Source organism: Microcaecilia unicolor, chromosome 4 (genome assembly GCF_901765095.1).
Source record: "Microcaecilia unicolor chromosome 4, aMicUni1.1, whole genome shotgun sequence".
In the NCBI taxonomy this organism is placed as follows: Eukaryota; Metazoa; Chordata; class Amphibia; order Gymnophiona; family Siphonopidae; genus Microcaecilia; species Microcaecilia unicolor.
The window spans coordinates 230,670,762-230,694,918 of record NC_044034.1 but is presented as its reverse complement, the minus strand read 5'-3'; the positions used below and the strand labels follow the sequence as shown (position 1 = coordinate 230,694,918).

General features: G+C 43.0%; 1 protein-coding gene across 1 annotated transcript in view; it reads left to right on the top strand.

The window, feature by feature from the left end:
* Window positions 1-24,157, top strand: part of CPT1A (carnitine palmitoyltransferase 1A) — a 254,233-nt gene that overhangs the window by 5,633 nt on the left and 224,443 nt on the right. Inside the window, 1 exon segment of the mRNA XM_030201306.1 lies at window positions 23,512-23,657. Coding sequence (XP_030057166.1) covers window positions 23,517-23,657 — 141 coding nt within the window. The 5' untranslated portion in view covers window positions 23,512-23,516.

The window sequence follows — 24,157 nt, the reverse complement described above, 5'->3', positions numbered from 1 at the left end:
CCTGTTGAGCAGCAGTGGCTGCTACAAAAAGAAAAGAAGCAATAAATGTTTTTAAACCCAGCCCAAATCATTTGCAAATGCCCGAGTCTTACAACGCAGTCTCTGTAGCCGCTCCTCCTCTCGCCTGTCACGTCACTGCGCTCCTCCGGGGTCTTACTCCAGGGGCAGTGACGTGGAGGCGAGAGGAGGAGCGGCTGCAGAGACTGCGTTTTAAGACTTGGTCATTTACGAAGGATTTGGGCTGGGTTTAAAAACATTTATTGCTTTTCTTTTTGTAGCGGCCGCTGCTGCTCAACAGGAGAAGCAGCAGCGGTCGGACAGCGTTACTACTGGCATCTGCAGGTGGCGATGGGGTTTGATGTGCCGGGGGGGGGGGGGGGGGAATTGGGTAATGCGCCGAGGGGGGGGGGGTCTGTGGTGCCGCGCTTGTAGTTTTTTGATGCGCCACTCCCTGCCACTTGCTCCGACGTGGCAGGGAGCAGCGCACTGACAGCTGATTCCCAGACAGGGGGAGGAGTAGGGAAACATGCTCCATGTGTTTCCCTACTCCTCCCCCTTCCTGGAAATCAGCTGTTAGTGACATCATCCTGGCTATGGAGCCTAGCTCAGCAACTTCAGGAGCCACGGACACAGGTAGTCCCACATTAGAACGTTGGTGGTGAGAATTATTATATAGGATAATCCCCTCAAATGTGTGTCAGTGACCTTAATGAGCTGTAAATAATTGAACATCTCTACCCAGAAGGCTCTGATCTGTCTACGCTGCCAAAGTCCATGAATAAAGGAATTCTCACCAGATTGACATTTCAGACATTGGGGGGTGTTGGCACATCAAGCAATAAAGGTCTGCTTTTGAGAAAAGTATGCCTTGTGTATAGTACGAAAATGACATTCCTGTAGTTCAGCACTATGTACAATACCAGGTAATGCCTTAAGAATGCCTTTGTTGTGATCGGTGTAGTGAGCTCTTGGTCCACAGTAGGAAAGCTGTAGTAGACAAGTCTCCAGCTAAGCAGAGGGACTACTTCCAGGGATAAGCAGGAACCAGACAGTGCCTCAGGAACAGGATAGCTGGTCAGGAACAAGGCAGCATCTCACAGTGTCTCTGGAACTGGGCATCGCCTCAGGAACAAGATGGTTATAAACAAGGCAGTGTCTCACAATGTCTCTAGAACAGGGCAGCACCTCAGCTGGTCATGAACAAGGCAGTATCTCACAGTATCTCTGGAACTGGGCAGCATTAGAAACTTGGCAGGAACAATGCGGTGATAGAAGACGCAAAGACACAAAAGCTCCAGTTCAGAGAGATTAAATGTCCAGATGAGATGACGTCAATCCTGGCATCGTACATGACTCACTTGGGCCGGGGAGATGCTAGAGGCGCACCTACGCAGACCCCACGGTACTCCTGGGACATCAAAGAGAGTGCGTCTCCTGACAGTTGGCGCTGGTCTTTGCGTTGGTCTCAAGATCACGGTAGGAACGTGACAGTCTTGGAAAGGTGTAAGATGTATATGCCTCTATATATCTGTGTTCTAGGTCTCTAAAACCATCAGATAATCTTTAGGCGGTTGATGACTATTTAATTCTTTATGAAACCAAGAGATGAGCATTTTTTACCCAAAGCATCTTCTTCCAGAAACTTGCACATCTGGCTCCCAAACCTCAAAGACAGGCTTTGTTGAGGCAAAGAGGACAAATAATGCAATAATTACGTATATACATATTGATCCGCTGGCCTGAATGACCATCTTTGTTGTAATTCAGGGAAAGTGAAAAAGGATCTATCTTCTCGGACCAAGAGTTCTATTAACAAAATACCCTGCTCCTTCCACTGCCTAAGCACTGCATTTTCCAAGCCTGGCAAGAACCTCTGCATTCCCCACGAAGGGTAAGAAAACACTGCTATGGACGTCCTAATGCCAAAAGGGAAGCAGTTCCCTCCACAGATACCAGAGTGGGCACAATAAGTGACTTCTGTGCACTTGGGTGAGCAGCTGAGATTGGTGAGTATAAATAAGGTAATTAAGATGCTAAGGATGAAAATATTCCTGTTTGGATGTGATATCTGTAAATAGACAAGTGTCCATGAATCCAATCACTTAGGTGACATAAAAGACAAGCCTGGTTATACAAATTTGTCTTGCACTCCCAACAACCCTTGGCTCCAGTTGCCTCTTAGATAACTACATCTCTCGGTTTTTTTTTTTACCACCCTAACAATACCTTACCAAAAGCCTCTGCAGGACCCTAATATCTCATCCAACCAGTGTGCGAAAACTACTCTTTGATACAAACTAATTCTTCTCATCAAGGATAATGGTAAACTTCCGTTGATCGAATTGACACTTTGTATCAACATTTATGCTATATATGGAAGAAGTGTCCATGGATAATTGAATATCCAAATAACGGAACAAATTGTGCCCATTGTAAAGGGAATGATGTTCCCCAGCCTCTCCTTAAAGAGTCGGATCCTGCCAATGCTTCTGATTTTTTTTTTTTCAAGATTTAACTGAAAACCTGAGAAATTCTGGTATTCCCAAAGGCTCTCCAGAAGCACAGGGAGTGATGAGCGAGATTCAGCAATGTACAGGAGCAGGTCATCTGCAAATGTAGGTATTTTAAATACTCTATTTCCCACCGTCATTCCCCATATCTTCAAATTTCCTTGAATCTCCTTAACCAAAGGATCTAATGTCCAAACAAACAATAAAGGAGACAGAGGATAGCACTGATGTGTTCCTCTTTGGAAACTGTTGCTTTATGATCTGAATATAAGGTCTCTCTTGCTCTAATAAAGAAGTCACCTATCCCATATGCCCTCAAAGCACCATAGAGGAACCCCCCCCCCCATAACACCCTATCAAAAGTTGTTTCCCTATCAAAGCTGATGACTAGCAAGGGGGTTCTGCCAAGTTCGCTGCTTCCAGAGGGGGACCAGGATCTGTCCTATATTTTTAGAGGCACTGCAGTTACAGACAAAGCCCACCTGCAGTTCTGCTATTAATGAGAATAGTACCCTGGACATCCTGTTTGCTAATATTTTTGCCAGTAATTTGGCGTTGTAACTTAATAAGGAAATGGGACAATAGGACTCCGGGTGTTTCGGATTTTTCCCTGGTTTAAGAGAACCGTGATCTGTGCAGTGTTAAGTAAAGTGGGCAAGGAGCCACGATCAATGATTGCATTATATACTGAGGTCAGAGGAGACCCTAGTTCTGCTTTCAACAAATTATAAAATTCACTCTGTAGCCCATCAGGCCCTAGAGCCCTCCCCAGAGGGCACTTTTGAATTGCCCATTCCACTTCCTCCAACTGATTACTCGCATGTAGCATGGCAGAATCTGAGGTGGAGATTTGGGGTAAGTCCATACTAGACAAGTATCACTATCCAGGGAGGAATCTGCTGGGGCGGAATATAGTGTAGGAAAAAAGGTTTTCAAAATTGAGTTAATATTACTATTATGTGCCAACAACCACTGAGAATCTCTCAATGTGGTTCTTACATGCAGTATTACTACATGTGACCATCTTAGCCAATAAGCTGCTACTCTTACTAGCAAATTTATATAAGCGGTATTTATAATAACCAATTGATTCCTGCATATTCTGGTGAATGAGCTCATTCAAAGCTTCTTAGCGGGCTTCAAAAAAGGGTTGGATGGCTTCCTGGAGGAAAAAGCCATAGAATGTTATTGAATGGACGAGGGACTAATACAGTATTTCTAGGATGGGTGGGACAAATTGCTTGTTCTTTTGGTCGCTGTCGGTGACAGGGTGCTTGGCTCGATGGACCCTTGGTCTGTCCCAGCATGGCAATGCTTATGTACTTATGATATGTAAAGTGTGATGCCATCCATATTGTCATAAACTAGTTACATGTCTTTCCAAATGCAGAATTTCCTTATGTTGTGCTTTCTTCTGTAAATAATTTCCCTGTGCAATACTGCTTTGGCAGCTTCACAAAACAGATTGGGGTCATTTTGCTGTTCCTGATTTACTCTAAACAAACAATTTCCATTTAGAGATTAAGGGCGCTGTTTACTAAGCCGCGCTGGCGTTTTTAGCGCGCGCTAAATGCTAGAGATACCCATAGGAATATATGGGTGTATCTAGCATTTAGTGTGTACTAAATTTTGGCATGTGATAAAAATGCTAGCATACCTTAGTAAACAGGGCCCTAAAAAGGGAAAACAATTGTCTATACAATTGAATTAGGAATCTCTGCTGATAGCCCATGGAAAATTGAGGGTTAAAACACAAATGCATTTCCACCCAGGCATGGTCTGATATCACTAAGTGACCTTTGGTCAGTGAAACCACTGATAAGAGCACCCCACCCCTTAGAGACCAGTAAATATCTGTCCTGGACATGGTGGAGTTCACTATTGAAAGATTGGTGTAATCCTGCTCCATAGGGTATAATGTTCTCCACACATCCACCGTGACCAGTGAGGAGCAAAACATGGAGATTCCTCTCATAGTCTGAGATATTTCCCTCCCTGTTGGTTGTGACCGATTCAAAATTGGATCACGCACTTCATTAAGGTCCTCTCTCATTCAAATAGTAGAGAGGTGTGGTAGCCGTGTTAGTCCACTCTTAAAGGTTATCAACAGAAATCAAACAAAATAAAACATGGAAAAGAAAATAAGATGATACCTTTTTTATTGGACATAACTTAATACATTTCTTGATTAGCTTTCGAAGGTTGCCCGTCTTCCTCGGATCGGAAATAAGCAAATGTGGTAGCAGATAGTATATATGAGAGAAACATCAAAGCATTACTTTGACAGTCTGACAGAGTGGGGGGGGGGGGGGGTATGCATATATACTATCTGCTACCACATTTGCTTATTTCCGATCTGAGGAAGAAGGGCAACCTTTGAAAGCTAATCAAGAAATGTATTACCGTATTTTTCGGACTATGACGCACTTTTTTCCCCCAAAATTTGGGAGGAAAATGGGGGGTGCGTCTTATAGTCCGAAGGTAGCGTTTTTGGACCTCCGTTCCGTACTTACAGGATTCCATGTTCCCTGGTGGTCTAGTGACGTCGGGGCAGGAAAGAGCCCCCTCTTTCCTGCCCATCGCGCTGCTCTCCGTGCTTCTCAATGCTTTCTGACGGTCTCGGCCATTTTGAATCTCGCCGAGACCGTCAGAAAGCATTGAGAAGCACGGAGAGCAGCGCGATGGGCAGGAAAGAGGGGGCTCTTTCCTGCCCTGACGTCACCGTCACTAGACCACCAGGGAACATGGAATCCTGTAAGTACGGGACGGAGGTCCAAAACCCGGACAAGACGCACCGGAGCACCTAGGTTTTAGAGGAGGGAAAGAGGAAATTTTTTTTTTCCTATTTCCCTCTTCTAAAACCTAGGTGCGTCTTATGGTCCGGTGCGTCTTATAGTCCGAAAAATACGGTAAGTTATGTCCAATAAAAAAGGTATCATCTTATTTTCTTTTCCATGTTTTATTTTGTTTGATTTCTGTTTGGTAATCATTCAAATAGGAATGTCCCCAAAGCTATATATATGTCACAGAATTAGTTTATAAAATTTTTGTCATAAACATAGGAGCATATATGTTAAATAACAAATATAATTTGCCATCTATGTTACCGAGGCCATAACAGAATCTACCTTTGGGATCTTGTATCACCGTATAAGTCACAAATTAAATATCTTTTTTCTGAATCAGAATAATCATGCCTGTCTTTTTCCCCATAGCAGGTGAGAGTCAAAGAAGTTACCAACCCACCAGAGACATAGTTTAGCATGTTCAGGTATACTGAAATGTGTCTCTTGTATAAAAGCAATTGAAATCTGCCATTCAGAGTCTGTAAGATTTTTTGCCTTTTATGGGTGAATGAGTTACATTCTAAGTTACTGTCTTAAGTGACATACAACCTCATTAAAACCCTTTAGTGTCCAGTGTTCCCATCATTCTGTTCCCATGTGGCTTATTATGGGAACATTGGACACTAAAGGGTTAAAAGAATTCGAGACCAATAATATTCAGCCATATCAAAAGAATTAGGGGGATGTCCCAGCTCCCCCCTCCCCATCTGTAACAGCATGATGTAGAAAAGTTGCCCTTGAGCTCCCAGGTGTTTCCTTATCCCAAATAATCTCTCTGAAATCCCACCTCCTTCCCTCTGATACCTGTCCAAATCCCCCTCCCTCTCCCATAAAATCCCTGTGAATCTCCCACCCACTCTTAAATCCCAGTACCTACTGATAGCATCTATAGGTGCTGCTTTCGTAAGAGTCTCGAGACTCCCACATTTCCAGATATAATAATCAGACCCCAGAAAAAGACTCTAAAATATAGTTAAATGCTAACACGAGCAGCTCAAATAGTAGATGACGGCAGAGAAAGACCTGCATGGTCCATCCAGTCTGCCCAACAAGATAAACTCATATGTGCTACTTTATGTGTATACTACTACTTAACATTTCTAGAGCGCTACTAGGGTTACGCAGCGCTGTACAGATTACCTGACCTTGATTTGTATGTGCCATTTTCAGGGCACAGACCGTAGAAGTCTGCCCACCACGAGCCCCTCCTCCCACCACTGGTGCTGCCACCCAATCTGCGCTAAACTTCTGAGGATCCATTCCTTCTGAACAGAATTCCTTTTATGTTTATCCCATGCGTTTTTGAATTCTGTTACCATTTTCATCTCCACCACCTCCCGCAGGAGGGCATTCCAAGCATCCACCACTCTCTCTGTGAAAAAATACTTCCTGACATTTTTCTTGAGTCTGCCCCCCCCTTCAACCTCATTTCATGTCCTCTAGTTCTATCGCCTTCCCATCTCCGGAAAAGGTTCATTTGCGGATTAATACCTTTCAAATATTTGAACATCTGTATCATATCACCCCTGTTTCTCTTTTCCTCCAGGTTATACATGTTCAGGTCAGCAAGTCTCTGCTCATACGTTTTGTAACGCAAATCCCATACCATTTTCGTAGCTCTTCTTTGCACCGCTTTAATTCTTTTTACATCCTTCGCAAGATACGGCCTCCAAAACAGAACACAATACTCCAGGTGGGGCCTCACCAAGGACTTGTACAAGGGCATTAACACCTTCTTTCTTCTGCTGGTCACACCTCTCTCTATACAGCCTAGCAACCTTCTGGTTAGGCTAGTAAATCTTGTCATGTATGATCAGCATAACAGTAGAAACTTAATGAGTGAAGCAATGAAATTCCGAATATTGCAGTTCAAACTGGTGTGGAATACTTGATTGGAAACCTAAATAGACTGGTCAGTTTACCTAGCATAACAAAAATGTTAATAATAAAGCTAGTTACATAGAATTCACACCATTCAAACTGATGGTCTGGAAAATCTGTCTGAGAATAGAGACCCCCGGGTCCGGGTTGAAAATGATTATGAAGAGCTGTCCAGGAATTTAATGTAACAATGAAATCAGGGGAGACAAAAAGCTTGCAGCTAGATGATTCTGCTTACAGCAACTAAAATGATAATAATTTGCTGAATATTGAGCTAATGTTGAAATAGCTTGAGATAGATGCTAGACATAACACACATTTCTAAATCAACAGCTGAAGCTAGCAGAATGATAAAGAACACGGAACCTGTCACTGATCAGTAAATGTAATCATAGATTTGTCAGCATTAAGTGCCTTAAGATCCGTTGCCTGACCAGACACTTGACACTGAATTAGAAAGATAAAATATAGGTCAGTTTGTTACTAATATGCTGGATGGACAACTGCTGACATCCTATATAATAATTCTCACCTCCAACGTTCGAACCTGCCTGGGACCATGGATCCCTTGGAGGTGGTCTGCTAGGCAGCTAAGAACACACTGATGTCAGTAACGTAACTGACAGCTGATTCCCAGGCAAGGGGAGGAGTAGGGAAGCACACAGACCTACTCCTCTCCCTGCCTGGGAATCAGCTGTCAGTGCGCTGCTCCCTGCCACTTCTGAGCAAGTGACAGGGAGCGGGGCAACACAGAACCTCCCCCCCCCAGCACATCACCAAACCGCCCCTCCCACCGAGTTCCAGACTCCCCCCTCCCTCCGATTTCAACACCCCCCCCCCCCCTCTGCGTAACTGATCCCTGGACCCCCCTGCTGTGACCCTCTCGACCCCCCCCCCCTTTCTGCTGAAAACCCTACCCTGCCGCCATTGCGTTCCTGTGCTGACGACAACCAAACTTCTCTTCTCGGCTGCGCCGGGGCGTTGCTTGATGAATGATCATCTGTTCAAGTTTCTGTGCGTGCATCTGACATCAGACACACACACAGAAACGTCAACAGATGATCATTGAACAAGCATCGCCGGCGCAGACGAGAAGAGAACTTTGGCTGTCTTCAGCACAGGTATGCGATGCCGGCGGGGGAGGGTTGTCTGCGGGAAGGGGGGGTCGAGAGGGTCGCGGCACGGGGTCCAGGGGTCAGTAACGCAGAGGGGGGGGTGTTTGAAATCGGAGGGAGGGGGGAGTCTGGAACTCGGTGGGAGGGGCGTGAGGGGTCCTTGAACTGGGAGGGAGGGGGGTCTGGAAATCGAAAGGGAGGGAGGGAGGGGGGTCTGGAGGGTGGGAGGGGATTACCTTGCTAGCTCCCGTTTCATTGTCTATCGAAACGGGCCTTTTATACTAGTATTCTGATATTACAACAATTTTCCATGATTCTGCTGAACTTTCATAAGAAAGGTAATGAATAATGTTTTCCATATGATGCTGATAACATGTGATTGGTTCCTGAATCTTAGGATGATGTGGCATTGATTGCTTACAAGTGTATCTCTGAGCCAGTCCTGTAGAATCTCTGCGCTTCAAGAGACTCAGGAGTTCGCTCCGCAACGGCCTTTGCTTTTATTTTATTGATGATATATATATATTGTGTATGTGCTTTATTTCCATTTCACTTGACCTGTTCAGGGGAATGTAGAATAAAGAACTGATAGGTTCCCTGGTGGGGGAGGGTATATAAAGATTAGCCTATCCCTACACGCTTTCAAAATGAGGTCTGCTCAATAATAAAAGAATTGTTTCTATTACTGACTCAGCAGAGGAGCAACCAGTTAGGACAGAGGGAAAGGTACTCCCCCCCACCCCCCCCCCCCCCCACTGTCCTCAGTTGAAAGTATAGGAGTAGGATCCCTGGCCAGTAATACTGCATCAGACAAGCCTTTTGGCGAATATCTGGTGCCATGTTAAAAGTTTTACTAGAGAGTTGAATCGAACATTTCCCTCCGATCTTCCAAAAAGTCTAGATCAAAACTTGAGTGGTTCCATAATTGGAGTGACTGCTGCAGTGTCAAAAGGGCACACGCTCCGTCTGTAAAACTGGTCTGTTCCTCCTCTATGTTCCTTCTCAGAAAAAGAAAAATGAAAAAAGCCGATAATGCACATATATTATAACTTAATTTGCATAAAACACAGCTAAATCCATCATTAGCATTGTAAACAATACATACTTTACAAACTACAACCCAGCTGCCACTATAAACAGAATGCCCTGAAAGGGTTTGTAAAATGTCATCTTGCTTGTTATTACAAATAAAGAAATACAAACAAAAAATCCAAACAATCTTGCTTTGCATAAAACAAACTATTGAACAACTGAAATTCTCTTTGCCAACATGCAGGGAATAATGTTTACAAATTTAACCTACTTAAATGAGTGAAACAATGCTCTTTTTTTATAGTGCTTTAGTACATACACATATTTAAATACTTAATCCAATAGAAGCATAGACTGTGTTTTTAATCATACTATGCGAACATATAAAACCCAGCATTCTCTTTATTGATATCTGAAACGAGGTACACTTCAATACTTAAAAAGATAAGAGCATTAAAAAGCATAATTTTCTCACGGAGCTCAGTGGTTGCACTTGTGCTCCAATATAACTTGCATCTGGTAAAATGTTTTGAAGTAACTTTTTTCCCTTTAATTTTTCACTTTATAGTGTGAGTCTAGTTGCTGTTGTGTGGTTTCTTTGTTTTCCCTATTAGCCTCCTGTGTTAGGATTTTTGAGCATTCCATAGTTTTCTTTGGCTTGGTTATGGCTACAGTAGGCCTCAAATGCCGGGTCAGGTACCTTTTAATTACTGAGTCATTTAACTTTTGCTACAGCTGTTATTCTGTACATGCCTCAGATAAAAGTTCTTAATAGCTTTAAAAAGTGTTTAATGCAGCATGACCATATTTATTATCGATACTTGCTCTTTGGTGCCTGCAATGTCTAGGACCCAATCATGATCCCCTCTCGTATTCTGTGTTCACGGATGTCAGAGAGGCATCTGTGGTTGTGAGAACAAGTATGAACAAATTTTTGGTGTCAGTAAGTCAAGTCTAGTCCATTGACATCAGCATGGGAAACACCAGTCTCCATGGCTCCAAAACTACATTGAGGCATATTTTCAAAGCACTTAGCCTCCCAAAGTTCCATAGAAACCTATGGAACTTAGCCTCCCAAAGTGCTTTGAAAATAAGCCTGATTGACTACCAGTTAAAGCTAAAATTCTCTTTAAATTGGGTTGTATTTTTGAAGGATCTAGTCCTGAATATTTGGTAGAGCTCTTCTCTTTTCCAAAATTGATTAGATCACTTAGATCAAAGGAGACTTTCTTACTTTATTTTCCTTCAGTCAAATGGGTATACTTTTAAGAGGATCCTTGAGAGCTCATAGAAATCTTTACCCTTTTAACCAAAATCTTTAAAATCTTACTTTCATATTTCATAGTTCTCTCAAGACTTGAATACATATATCTTGGTTAATTTTAAATTAACTTTTATTTTTAACTTTTTCTAAGCATGTCCTTGCTCTGTACTCGTATGTGATCCACTTTGAGCCTCAAGGGAGACTTGGCAGAATACAAGTGCTGTATTAGATTAGATCCAGGAACAGCACTGCACAGTAGATCATTCTCTACTTAGTTTTAGTGGAAATGGTCAGTATCAGCACCGAGATCACTGGTGTCCTCAAAGAGCCACTGATGTGAGAACATCTTATTTTCTTTGGGATTGGATGGGGTGTGACAGCCTCCAAGTAGCTTCTGATACACTTCAGGTGACTAGGGAAGATTTGGCTAATCCTACTGTGATGCCTGCGTCTTTTTGTCATTGGTAGCCTTTGAGGAGCATCTCATGAATTTGGAAGAATGAATGGTACCCTCTTCTTGACACAAAGCTTCTGCTTTAGCAGCATCAATTCCAAGAATCAATCCAACTGATTATCAAAACCAATTTACAGGGAGTAGTGGAGTTCAGTATATTTGTGAGCGATGTTACTGAAGGATTAGAAGGAAAGGTTTCCCTTTTATATGGATGACATGAAGATTTGCAACAGAGTGGACAACCTGCAAGGAGTAAACATGAGAAGTGATCTAAAAAAATTAGAAAAATGGTCTAAAGTTATATAGTTAAAATTTAATATGAAGAAGTGCAGAGTGATGCATATGGGCTATAGAAACCCAAAGGAGCTGTATTTGCTAGGGAGTGAGAAGATGAGCACAAACAGGGAGAGAGGGACCTTGGTGTGATGGTGTTCAAGGATCTTAAGGCAACAAAACAGTGTGACAAGGCAGTGAGTGTAGCCAGAGGGATGCTAGGTTGCATAGAGAGGGGCATATTGAGCAGAATAATGGAGGTGTTAATGCACCTGTACAAGTTAAGAACATCTATCTATATATATATAAAACTCACCCTCAACGTTCTATTGGCTGCTGACGTCACTGAAGCCAAGGTTCGTATGTTGGAAGCTCTGAAGCCTCCAAAATCAGTCTCTGGGCCCCGCCCTCACGTCAAATGTTATGTTGAGGGCGGAGCCGATTCTCACCTCCAACGTTCTACTCAGGCCACAAACTCCGGATTTCCACACTGTAGCTCTGCTCCGCCCTCGCGTCAAAACGCGATGACGTCGAGGGCGGGGCATGAAAACCGCCACCCACCCAGAGCTACAAAGGAAACAACAGCGATGCACGCCACGAACCAGGTAAAACTGCAACGACCCATGCAGCCATGAAACCCTTGCTAGCGCCCGTTTCATTGCTCTCAGAAACGGGCCTTTGTTTACTAGTAACATAAGAATAACCATACTGGGTCAGACCAATGGTCCATCCAGCCCAGTATCTTGTTTCAAACAGTGGCCAAACCAGGTCACAAGTACCTAGCAGAAACCCAAATATTGGCAACATTCCATGGTACGCAACATTACCAATCCCAGGGCAATCAGTTGCAGACTATAGACTTTTCTTCCAGGGACGTATCCAAACCTTTTTTTAAACCCAGATATGCTAACCGCTGTTACTACATCCTCTGTCAAAGAGTTCCAGAGCTTAACAATTTGTTGAGTAAAAAAAAATATTACCTCCTATTTGTTTTAAAAGTATTTCTATGTAACTTCCTTGAGTGTCCCCTAGTCTTTGTACTTTTTGGAATGAGTAAAAAATTGATTTACTTCTATTTGTTCTACACCACTCAGGATTTTGTAGACCTAAATCATATCTCCCCTTATCTCTGTTTTCCACACTGAAGAGCTCTAACCTCTTCAACCTTTCCTCATATGAGAGGAGTTCCATCTCCTTTATCATTTTAGTCGCTCTTCTTTGAACCTTTTCTAATTCTGGTATATCTTTTTTGAGATACGGTGACCAGAACTGAACGCAGTACTCAAGGTGCGGATGCACCATGAAGTGATACAAGGGCATTACAGTATTTTTGGTCTTATTCACCATCCCTTTCCTAATAATTCCTAGCATACTGTTTGCTTTTTTGGCTGCTGCCGCACACTGAGCAGAAGATTTCAGCATATCATCTATAATGACACCCAGATCTTTTTCTTGAGCGCTGACCCCCAAGGTGGACCCTAGCATCAGGTAACTGTGATTTGGATCATTCTTTCCATATATATATATCCTTTATCCTCCACCTTTTAAGACTCTGACTATCCAGCTGGATAGTGATGGCACAAGGAAAGCAAGTTTGGAAGTCTCTCAAAATAACCTGTTCCTTATCTCACACCTTTTTCAGTAGTAGCTCAAGGTGAGTTACATTCAGGTACACTGGATATTTCTTTGTCCCAGGAGGGCTCACAATCTAAGTTTGTACCTGAGGCAATGGAGGGATAAGTGACTTGCCCAAGATCACAAAGAGCAGCAGTGGGATTTGAACTGGCCACCTCTGGATTGCAAGACCGGTGCTCTAACCACTAGGCCAGTTCGAATCAGAAGAGCCCTCCTATCCTGAGAAACCTGATCTATTTTTGTTAGAGTTCAATGCACTTGAAATGAGCAAGCCCAAGGTAGAGTGCGATACGGAGGCAAGCCCGTACGACAGTGATCCACACGCATGTATGCACACGGATGCACTACCACTGGCACTTGGTCCAGAAAAATGCGCTAACAGAGACGCTCCATTTCAGCCACAGAGTCTGAGCCTCCACACAGAGTGGGGGGGCAAGAGAGATCCGAGCAAGAACGCTCCTCGCAGAGTCTGAGCCTTCACACAGGGGGCAAGAGAGACATGAGCAAGAAATATAAACATTTATATCCCGCATTATCCCAAACAGTCTCATGTTCAATGTGGCTTACATTGGAAAATACAGTGAGACAGAATAATAGAATTCAGTTATATCATGGATGCAATTAGATGGATATGTCTAAAACATTTAACAAGGTTGAGATTAGCATATATACCCAACTGGTCATTTAAAAGTCTTTCCTTTTAATGATGCCGCTTGTTCACCAGCTGGGGCTGAAAGATCATCACCACCATAGCAGGGATCGCAGCTGCACCTGGGACAAGGTTTCCTCTGACAAAAGCCATCACTGCTGAACTCAGATATTCAGTTCTGCTGCCTAGACATGGCCTGGATTGACTATCTGGGGCTAAAGCTGGCAACAGCAGCCAAAAAAAAACCTGATTGCCACTGGCTGAATTATCTACCCCTGAGTTTTTAAAAAGTTTCTTCAAAGTGATAGAGGGACCATATCTTTTTCCAACTTAGACCAAACATCATTAAATTTGAGTTCCATGGATGTTTGCATGGTCTTCATAATGCAGCAAAGAATGGGAAGTGCTTTCCTTACCATGGGATCAGACAAAATAAAACATGGAAAAGAAAATAAGATGATACCTTTTTTATTGGACATAACTTAATACATTTCTTGATTAGCTTTCGAAGGTTGCCCTTCTTCGTCAGATCAGAAATAAGCAAATGTGCTAGCTGACAGTGTATATAAGTGAAAAAATTCAAGCATTACTATGACAGTCTGACAGGGTGGGAGGATGGGGGTGGGTCGGTGGTATGCATGGGGACATCAAAGCATATCATTGATATTCTAACAGGATGGGTGTGGATAGGTGAGGGGTGGGATGATCAACAGAGACATACAGCTTTATGGTTTATAATGGGCTAGGAACCCCAGATCCTTGTTAAGTCCTTTCTGTTGGGTGTTAAAATATTCAATCATTCTGACTTTAAAGGTATTACGTTCTTGTATGGTTTTAACCTCCAATGATGACTCCAAAAAAGTAGTAAGATTCATTACTTCACCCGCTGGGGGTTGATTGTTTCCTGGTAGACTTTTGGAATCGGTTTGTAGGTAAAATGCTCGAGTTATAGGAGGTTACGAACTTTCTGACATACCTAGTATTTCTACTAGGTATTTTTTAAACATCTGAATTGGGATAACTAATGGTGACCTAGGAAAATTAATTACCCTCAAGTTAAGTCTTTTAGCTTGGTTTTCAAGATACTCCAATCGTCTAAAGGTAAAATTCTTATCTTTAAGTAAGGTTTGTCCAAATAGCTCCATCTTTTGAGGTTTTTCATCCAGACGTTTAACTTCAGAATTTTGAAATTCATTAGTCTGTATTTGGCTCAATGCAGCCTCTGATAGAGCCTTAATTACTTCAGTGTTTTTAGATATCAATGATTGTAATGAAGAGTGAGTGGAAAAAGTCTAGTGCCAAAGTGACTCTAATGTCACTAAGGCTGGTTTTACCACTTTCCCTAAAGAAACATCAGGAAGGGTTGCTTTAGCAGCTTGTTCCAATATACTCACTGTAAAGACAGCCCAGGAGCCGTTGTCATCAATGGTTTCCTCAAGCCATTAGCATTCGATTTGATCTCTTCCCGCAGGCAAGCTCCCCCCCCCCCCCCCCCACTCACTCTGGGATTGAGCTGCAGGGCTTGTCTGCAGAGTCTCTCTTCCTGGTTGGGGAGGAGCCGTACGTTCGACGGGGCTGAGAGAAGCCCCGTCTACACTGTCAGCCTGCATCGCAACGCTGGCTTCGGCAGTGGGAGTAGAGGTCATCCCAGGAACAGACGCTACAACAAACTGCTCCAATGTAGCCTGCCGAAGTTGGTGAGTCGTGTCAGGGGTAGAGGGAATCTCCCTGACTTTGCCTCTCCTTTTCCCCATTATGGGGTTTGGTGAGAAACCGTCTTCAGCAGTGCTTAGGCAGCAGAATGAAACGCGTCTGGCGATGTTTCTCAGACCGCCGCCATTTTGGATCTAGGACTAATCCCTCCCCCATAGTAGCATTAATAATAAACATTTGATTGACTGTTCTCATCTGATCTGCTGTCTCATCTTTGCATGAGAATACTGGGTTGTGTATGCACTATATGCCTTGCCACATTATCAGTAAGACATCAGCATGCATTGTCCTCTTCGTCTAGAACCCCCTCCGAGTGGTGGTGTAATTGTATTTTCTATGCTGTTAATCCTTGCAGTTTGGCTTAGTCTTTATCTGGGGCCAACTTCTTTGCAGGTATGGTTTTGTACCACCACTTGGTGAGTACATCCTCAGTTTCCTTGTCATCAAGCAGATGAAGCCATTACGTATGGGTTGTGTCCATTAACCAGCAGGGAGCTTCAGAATCAGGTCCGTCTGCTCCTGAGGATGTCCCGCCCGCGAGCTTGGGACATTGTCCAGCTGCTGGGATCGATGACAGCCACATTGGAAGTGGTGCCCTGGGCAAGAGCACACCTGAGACCTCTACAGTATTCCCTACTTCAAAGATGGTGTCCAGTTTCTCAGGATTATCAATGCAGACTTTCTTGGCTCCCTGCGGCCCGACTCAGCATGGAGTGGTGGCTCTCAGACAGCATGGAATACCGCTGGCACTCCCCGATTGGTGTCTAGTAGTGACAGATGCCAGCCTGAAGGGCTGGGGCGCACATTGCAAGGGGAAGCATGCCCAGGGTCTATGGACACCCGAGGAGTCGGAGTGGTCCATCAACCGCCTGGAGTTGAAAGCGGTGTTTCAGGCGCTTCTGGCCTTTCAAGTGACCCTGGAAGGATTGACTGTCAGAGTGATGTCAGACAACACGACAGCAGTGGCTTACATAAATCAACAAGGCGGCACTCAGTGCAGAGCACTGGCCGCGCAGGCCGAACAGATTTGCCACTGGGCTGAGCTGCATCTTCAGTTTCTGTCGGCAGCTCACATTGCAGGTCAGAGCAACATGCAAGCCGATTATCTAAGCAGGCATCAGATCGATCCAGCAGAATGGGAACTAGCAGACGAAGTATTCCTGCAGATATGTGCCAAATGGGGCAAGCCTGTGATGGATCTTATGGCGACAAGTTCAAATGCCAAAGTCCCGTGCTTCTTCAGCAGACAGAGAGATCCTCGCTCGGCACGGTTGGATGCCTTGACTCAGCCCTGGCCTCCGGGCCTACTATATGTGTTCCCTCCGTGGCCCTTGATAGGGCGCGTGCTCCTGCGGATTCGGCTGCACCCAGGAGAAGTGGTCGTCATCGCCCCGGATTGGCCCAGGAGGCCTTGGTATGCGGACCTCCGACAGATGCTAGTGGAGGCTCCCCTTCCTTTACCTCTGGTACCGAACCTGTTGTCACAGGGCCCGGTAGCCATGGAGGACGCCTGCCGCGTTGGTCTTATGGCATGGCGATTGAGAGGGCGCAATTGAGGGACAAAGGCTATTCAAACACAGTCATCTCCACTCTCCTGCAGGCCCGCAAGCGTTCCACTTCTGTGGCTTATGCCAGGATTTGGCGCCAGTTTGAGTCTTGGTGCGTTTCAAAAGCGATCACACCCATGCGGGCTCCTGTCTCGCCGATTCTGGACTTTTTGCAGGATGGTGTACAAATAGGCTTGGCCTATAATTCCCTGCGGGTACAAGTGGCAGCGTTGGCCTCCCTTTGTGGTAAGGTTGAAGGCTTGTCTTTAGCTGCTCATCTAGATGTGGTACAGTTTCTTAGTGGGGTGCTTCGGCTCCGGCCTTCCGTGCGGGCATCCTGTCCAGCTTGGAACCTGGGGCTAGTTTTGAAGGCCCTGCAGGCTTCTCCTTTTGAGCCGCTTCGGCGAGCATCGGAGAAGGATTTGACACTAAAGGCTGTTTTTCTTGTGGCCATTACTTCGGCGAGATGGGTGTCAGAGCTCCAGGCGCTGTCCTTTAGAGACCCAATTCTGCAATTCTCAGAGTCCGGGGTCACGGTTCGGACTGTGCCTTCCTTCATGCCTAAGGTGGTTTCAGCATTTCACCTAAACCAGCCTATTTTCTTGCCCTCCTTTGATAATGAGGAGTTTCCAGAATCTTTTGGGCAGTTGCACCTGTTGGATGTGCGCAGGACTCTGCTGCAGTATCTGCGAGTTACTATCTCTTTCAGGATCTGTTTGTTTTGCTATCAGGTCCTCGTAGAGGGTCTCCAGCGTCTAAAGCCACTATTGCCCGCTGGCTCAAAGAAACTATCTTTTCAGCTTATCTGCTTGCCGGCGGGTCTCCGCCTGTAGCCTTTAAGGCGCATTCTACCAGAGCGATTTCTTCCTCTTGGGCTGAAACTGGAGCGCTTTCTCGTCAAGAGGTATGCAGTGCAGCAACATGGGCTTCTAAGCACTCTTTTGCCTGACATTACAGGCTGGATGTGGCTGCTAGGAGGGATGCACGTTTTGGAGCACAAGTGCTAGCGCGTGGTGTGACCTGTTCCCACCCTATATAGGGATTGCTTTGTTACATCCCATACGTAATGGCTTCATCTGCTTGATGACAAGGAAGGGAAAATTAGGTTCTTACCTTGGTAATTTTCTTTCCTTTAGTCATAGCAGATGAAGCCATGAGCCCTCCCTGTATGATTGTCTGTATGCTGTGAATCTGTTTCAGGTTCTGTTCTTGTTTCCTGAAGTTCCTTCCTTGGGAGAAAGTTGGAAAACAGTTTTCAGGATTCATGTTCACTTATAGAAGGATGAGTTCTTTCCCTCCAGTTTATGTTTTGGAGGATGAGTTTATTCCCTCCAGGAGGTTGCGTGTATCCCCTCCAGTTATACAATAAGGAGGACGAGTTTATTCCTTCCAGGAGGATGTGTTCATTCCCTCCATTTGAGTTCATGCCCTTGTTAAGGGGCCATCGTTCACTGTGAGGAAAGTTCATGTTATTCCCATTGCGGTTTGCCATACTGCTTTGGAAGCTTCAAATACTGAAGAGGCAGTGGAGCTGGCTGGCCATGAGGCACTGTGAAAGTTGAGTGCTCTCTATCTCCCCCTGCTGGTTGATGGACACAACCCATACATAATGGCTTTATCTGCTATGACTAAAGGAAAGAAAATTACCAAGGTAAGAACCTAATTTTCCCATGTCTTACTACAGACCGTGAACGTTATACCAAAAGGATGGAGCCAGTTCACATTTTCAGCACACAGTTTCAAATTAATCATCTTCAAATCTCCTTTCTTCTGCAAAATCATGGGGGAAAATATCCAAAAAGGGTTTGATCTTATGTGACTCCAAAGCTTTGAGCCCGTGGATCTAACTGTGGTAGCTTAAAGTTCCTTAATAGCATAAATATGGCAATAGGCTATGATATCTCTTGGCTGATTTGGCTTTGATGTTTCAGTACTCCAAAGCATAGGCACCAATATTTCAAAATGAATGAGGTTGCCATACATAATACAAATTAACCTTCCCTGGACACAACAAAAGAGCTTGCTCAATATTTGGGGTGGTGCTCATCCGTAGATTTGACTCCTATTGTCCATACTTATAATGGAAGTACAGTTTAGGGGGTGAGGTACTTTTGTGCCTGAAAGAGGAGTGGGACTTGGGTGTGAACATATTTGATAATCTCAAGGTAACCAAAGACCATGGTGAAAGCTAGAAAGATGCTTGGGTGAATAGGGAGAGGAATGGCTAGCAGGAAATAGGTGATAATGCCTCTGTATACTGTTTGGTGAGACCTTATTTAGAGCACTGTCTACAATTCTGGATACCACAACTTCAAAAAGATATATCATCTAGAGGGTGGCTACTAAAATGGTCAGTGGCATTTGTCATAAAGCATATGAGGACAGACATAAAAATCTCAATATTCATACTTTGGAAGAAAAGGGGGAGGGGGAGATATGATAGAGACATTTAAATACCTCCTTGGCATAAATGCACACGAGGCGAGTCTCTCGACTTAAAGGAAGCTTTTGCAATGAGTGGACATACAAGTAACTGAGGAAATAATCCTTCACGGAAGGGGTGGTGAATTTGTGGAGTGGCCTCCTGACAGAGGTGATGAGATGAATACTGTATCTGAGTTGAAGCAAACTTGAGACAACTGCATAGGATCTCAAATGTAGGGAAGGGATTGTAGATGGCATGGATGGGCAGACGGGATAGGCCACATGGTCTTTATCTGCCTTAATTTTTCTGTTTCTATGTTTCTTTTGGATCACATTTTAACAGTCCATATACATATTGGTTTTGGGTATTCCGCTGAATTGGCGGTTGAATCTTGGGCTGTTATTTTTCACATCTTTGAATTTTATTTACTGAATCACAATTAGCATTTACCAGTATGGCAAATTTGTCTCTAAGGCACGTAGCATCTTCACCTGCTTTTCCTCCCTCACTTTCATGTCATCTAGTTCCTGGCCTAACTCCACTATTTCTACTTTTTAGTCCTGCTACTGTCAATAAGATTTCAGCCTGGACTGCTGAGATTTCCTTTTAATGTTCCAGGGCCGTGTGTTCAACTCAGCAGGAGAGAACAAGTCCAACTTCGGAACCACCTCGCTCTCCTCACAGTCCTCGGCTCTTGACCTCATGGTTGGGCTGGAACTCGGTGAGATTGGGTACACCAGAATAGGAGAACTCGGTCAATGTTTTTTCTTTTTTTACACAAAAATCTCAATAAGCTGGAGAGCAAATATATGAAGGAACTAAATTCAATGATCTAAATTTGCTCTAGAATTACTCAAACTCAAAAAAATATAGAAGATTCAAATTTTAACAAAATGAAACCTCAACTGCCTGGGGTGCCTATAGCAATGGCTAACCTCTCTTAACGGCTACTTTCACTGGTTTCAGAAATCCTCCGAACTCAACTCCAAGGAAAACAATTTCAATGGAGAAAAAAAACCTATGCAGCCAAAAAAACAAAGGATCAATCTGAAGGTTTTGGATATGGCAATTATCCCCCGTGTGGTTAATTAAGTTAAATTTTGGAATTCGTTCTGTACACAGTTTGCATTTTTTAAATTCTGGATCTTTTCAGTAGAATATTGACTCCAACTCATTATGGTACATGGTTTGAACATATAATTGAGCCTCTCTTTTTTTTTTTTTGGCTGCATAGTTTTTTTTTTTCTTCATTGGAGTTGTTTTCCTTGCAGTTGGATTTGGAGGATTTCTGAAACCAGTGATAGTAATCGTTAAGGGGGGTTAGCCATTGCCATAAGTACCCCAGGCAGTTGAGGTTTCTTTTTTAAGTCATTGCTCCTGTTACATTAATTTATGGTCCTATTTCACTGTTGAGAGTGCTGATTAATGTTGGGCAATTAATAAAATTGTCAACGGTCCTATGGAGCACCCGGGTGAAGCCCTGATTTGAACCAGTGATGACATTTCCATTACCTATAGTCACTTTTTAGTGCTGCTGGTCTGCTATTCTAATATAAGTCTTTATCTATCTGAAAATATTCAAGAAATATTATAATAGCCTCCCCCCAGTCTGTACCTTTTGAATACTTGTAGCCCAGAATTGTTTCTGTAGTTCTGCATTAGGCATGTTTACACCTTTGTTTTAAATGTATATTATTGGAGTAATTCTATAAAGAAAACACTAACATTTACACACCAGTTGCATGTATAAATGTTTAAAATACTAGCGTATAGGGGGCGTGTCAAGATGGCGACCTGAGCGTTCGTGGATCACTCACGGTGGCTTTGCTGGGAACCTAATTTTCTTCTTGCTTTACCTCTTAGTCCGAAATGCCCCATACCAAAAGGAAGGGGATAGTTAAGGGCCTGATGCCAGCGGCCCGAACTTCCTCCCCGTCCCAACAAACACTGGATCGATTCACGACGCCTATCCAGGGAAATAGGGCGGGTGAAGCCGAATTGGGAGCTGTTGGAGGAGCCATAACTCCCTCGGCATTGGAAATATCACTTTTGCCGCCAGATAATCGACCTCCGCCACCAGCGATTTCGGGGAGGAGGATGAAGCCACTACGGAAGGCGTGTTGGATCAAACCTCAGATGGCGCTAACTTCCCCCCCCCCCGAACGCTGAGGAAACTTCTTTGGAGGGGAATCTTCCGGCGGAGATAAATCTGCAGATGATATGGAAGATACTACAGGGCTTGAGCCAGACGGTAACAAAATCTGCTCGAGAGACCTCTCTATTAGTAAGTAAACTTGACTCTTTGACTAATTCCCTTGAAAAAAACAAACAGGAATCGGTCTTACAAACTGAAGCACTTCAGCAGGAAGTTAAATCTCTAAAATCTTTAGTAACAGATAAAATAGTAACCCATAAGAAAATTGAACAATTTGAGAACTTCAATAGAAGGCTGAATCTCAGAATATTAAATTTTCCCTGGATTAAAGAACTTAGCCCTATTGAATTGTTCAAGAAATATCTAAAAGAAATCCTACTATATCCAGATTCAGCTATTCCTCCCTTAAATAGAATATATTACCTTCCAATTTCTTTGCAAGCTGAATCAGGAGATAGGGGCAAGAAAACTGAAGCGGGGAATATAGCTTTGGATCCTCAAGCGCAACTGGACATTTCAGTAATACTAGAGTCATCTTTATCTGAAATTGAACAGCGCAGAACTCTTTTGATATCATCATTTGTTTTTGAACAGGATTTGAATGCTGTGCTGAAGTTATACTTCAAAAATGCCTTATAAACTTTTTGTGGCCAAAGACTGTGGATATACCCGGATGTTTGTAAGACAACTCAGGATAGGAGAAATATATTTCTTTCATTTAGAGAAGAGACTCGAGCTTTGGGGGCAACGTATTTACTTGCTTACCCATGTAAATATCTGGTTAAATATATGGGTGTAAAATATACATTTTTTGAACTGGAACATCTTAAAGCGTTCTTAGAGATGAAAAAATTAGCCATTACACCCGCAGAATAATTGATGTTATCTGATTATCAATAGAAGTAAGGGTAGGAAAAGGCCAGGCCATAAATGGTTATTTCCTTTTTCTTGTTTGAGATCTCCTATTATCTAAATCACGCCTCCCTTGGAAGTTAGAATTGTGGTCTAATTAATTGTATAACCTGTTCTTACCTGGTATGAATCTGTGTACTTGCAAACTAATAATAGTATAATTGTTTGGATTATTGACCAAGGTGTACAATGTATTACTGTTTACATGTTTTACGTGTAAAAATTTTGATTAATAAATAAAAAAAATACTAGCGTAGAGGTGTGCATATATGCACATACATGCTGGCTATGCATCTAAGTGCTATTCTATAACTTTGGTTATATCCCTGATAGCATGTAGTTTACAGGTAGGCATACATATTGGTGAAGTCTGGGGGGAGGCACAAAGTTACCCCCTATGTGACAAAAACAGCTTTATATCATAAATTATACATTTCTCGGAAACAGAGCTAGCTTGGACTTGCTTTGGGTATGAATACATATGCAATCAAGACTTTTGCTGGGATTTTTATTTTTTAATATTTTTATAATTCTATCCTGGAAAATGCCTTGATGTATAGATAGAAAAAACAAGCATATACTTAATGTGTTAAATCATATTTTTTAAGCATCAGCTTATAAAAGAATTTTTCAAGGTTGTGAAGGCTTTTTTTTTAAACACAGAGCACTGTATTCTGATTTAAGAAAGAAAGTTTTATCCCCTATAACTTCTCTTTGGACTGTATATTTGTATTTTAGTGGTTACACAGCAACCATAATGTTTTACAGATATAGAGAGATGTAATTTGAATTGTAGGGGCCAAAATCCCTATTGGTGTTGTATGGAGCTCTGTAGACAAAAGGCAAGATAGAACCGCACAGAGGGGCAGTAGAGGTCTGGTACTCTTTCTAGTAAAACCTGTTTATGCTTCTAGCTTCTACAACTGACAATTAGGAAATTGCTTTACTGAAAGAGGGCAGTGATAGGAATAAGAGTGATGACAAAACATAGTGTAGGAAAGCATAAGTGAGAAGATTACATGAACCAAATGGCATTGCTTTCTTTTAATTTCTTCCCTTGTAGTGAGTGAAGATTCTTCTTTTCTTTTTGGCAATTTCAGTATTAATGGCAGAAGCTCATCAGGCAGTTGCCTTCCAGTTTACCGTCACCCCTGATGGTATCGACTTACGCCTCAGCCATGAAGCTCTTAGGCAGATCTATCTCTCTGGTCTCCATTCCTGGAAGAAAAAATTCATCCGATTTAAGGTACTGTCTTATGTTGCATGGGATATTATTGTGTGGTTAGTAAATACAAAAGTTTTACTAGGAAAGGATGAGAGTATCATTTTTATTTATAAAATCTTATATACCCTCTTCTCTAACAAATGTCAATCATGGTGATCTACAATAATTCAAGAACCATCAATATAATACAATACAGTAAAACGTATAACCTACTGCCATTGGAAATTAGCTCATCAGGCCAACCACTTATTCATTTCCAATAGAGTAACTTTTAAGCTTTCTTTCTAAACATCAGCAGATTAGATGTAGTATGAATTTTGAATGGGACATTATTCCATTATCTTGGAGCAGCCACAGAAAACATGTTGAATCTCCATCAATCTTTCCTAGTCACTGATGAATTTGGAAATAAGACATCCCTGACCAATTAAATGAATCAGGATAAAAGTACAAGCCCTTTGTTCATATATACACCAGTATTGGCTTGAAGACAGCACATAAGTAAAGCTTGCTGCTTTCTT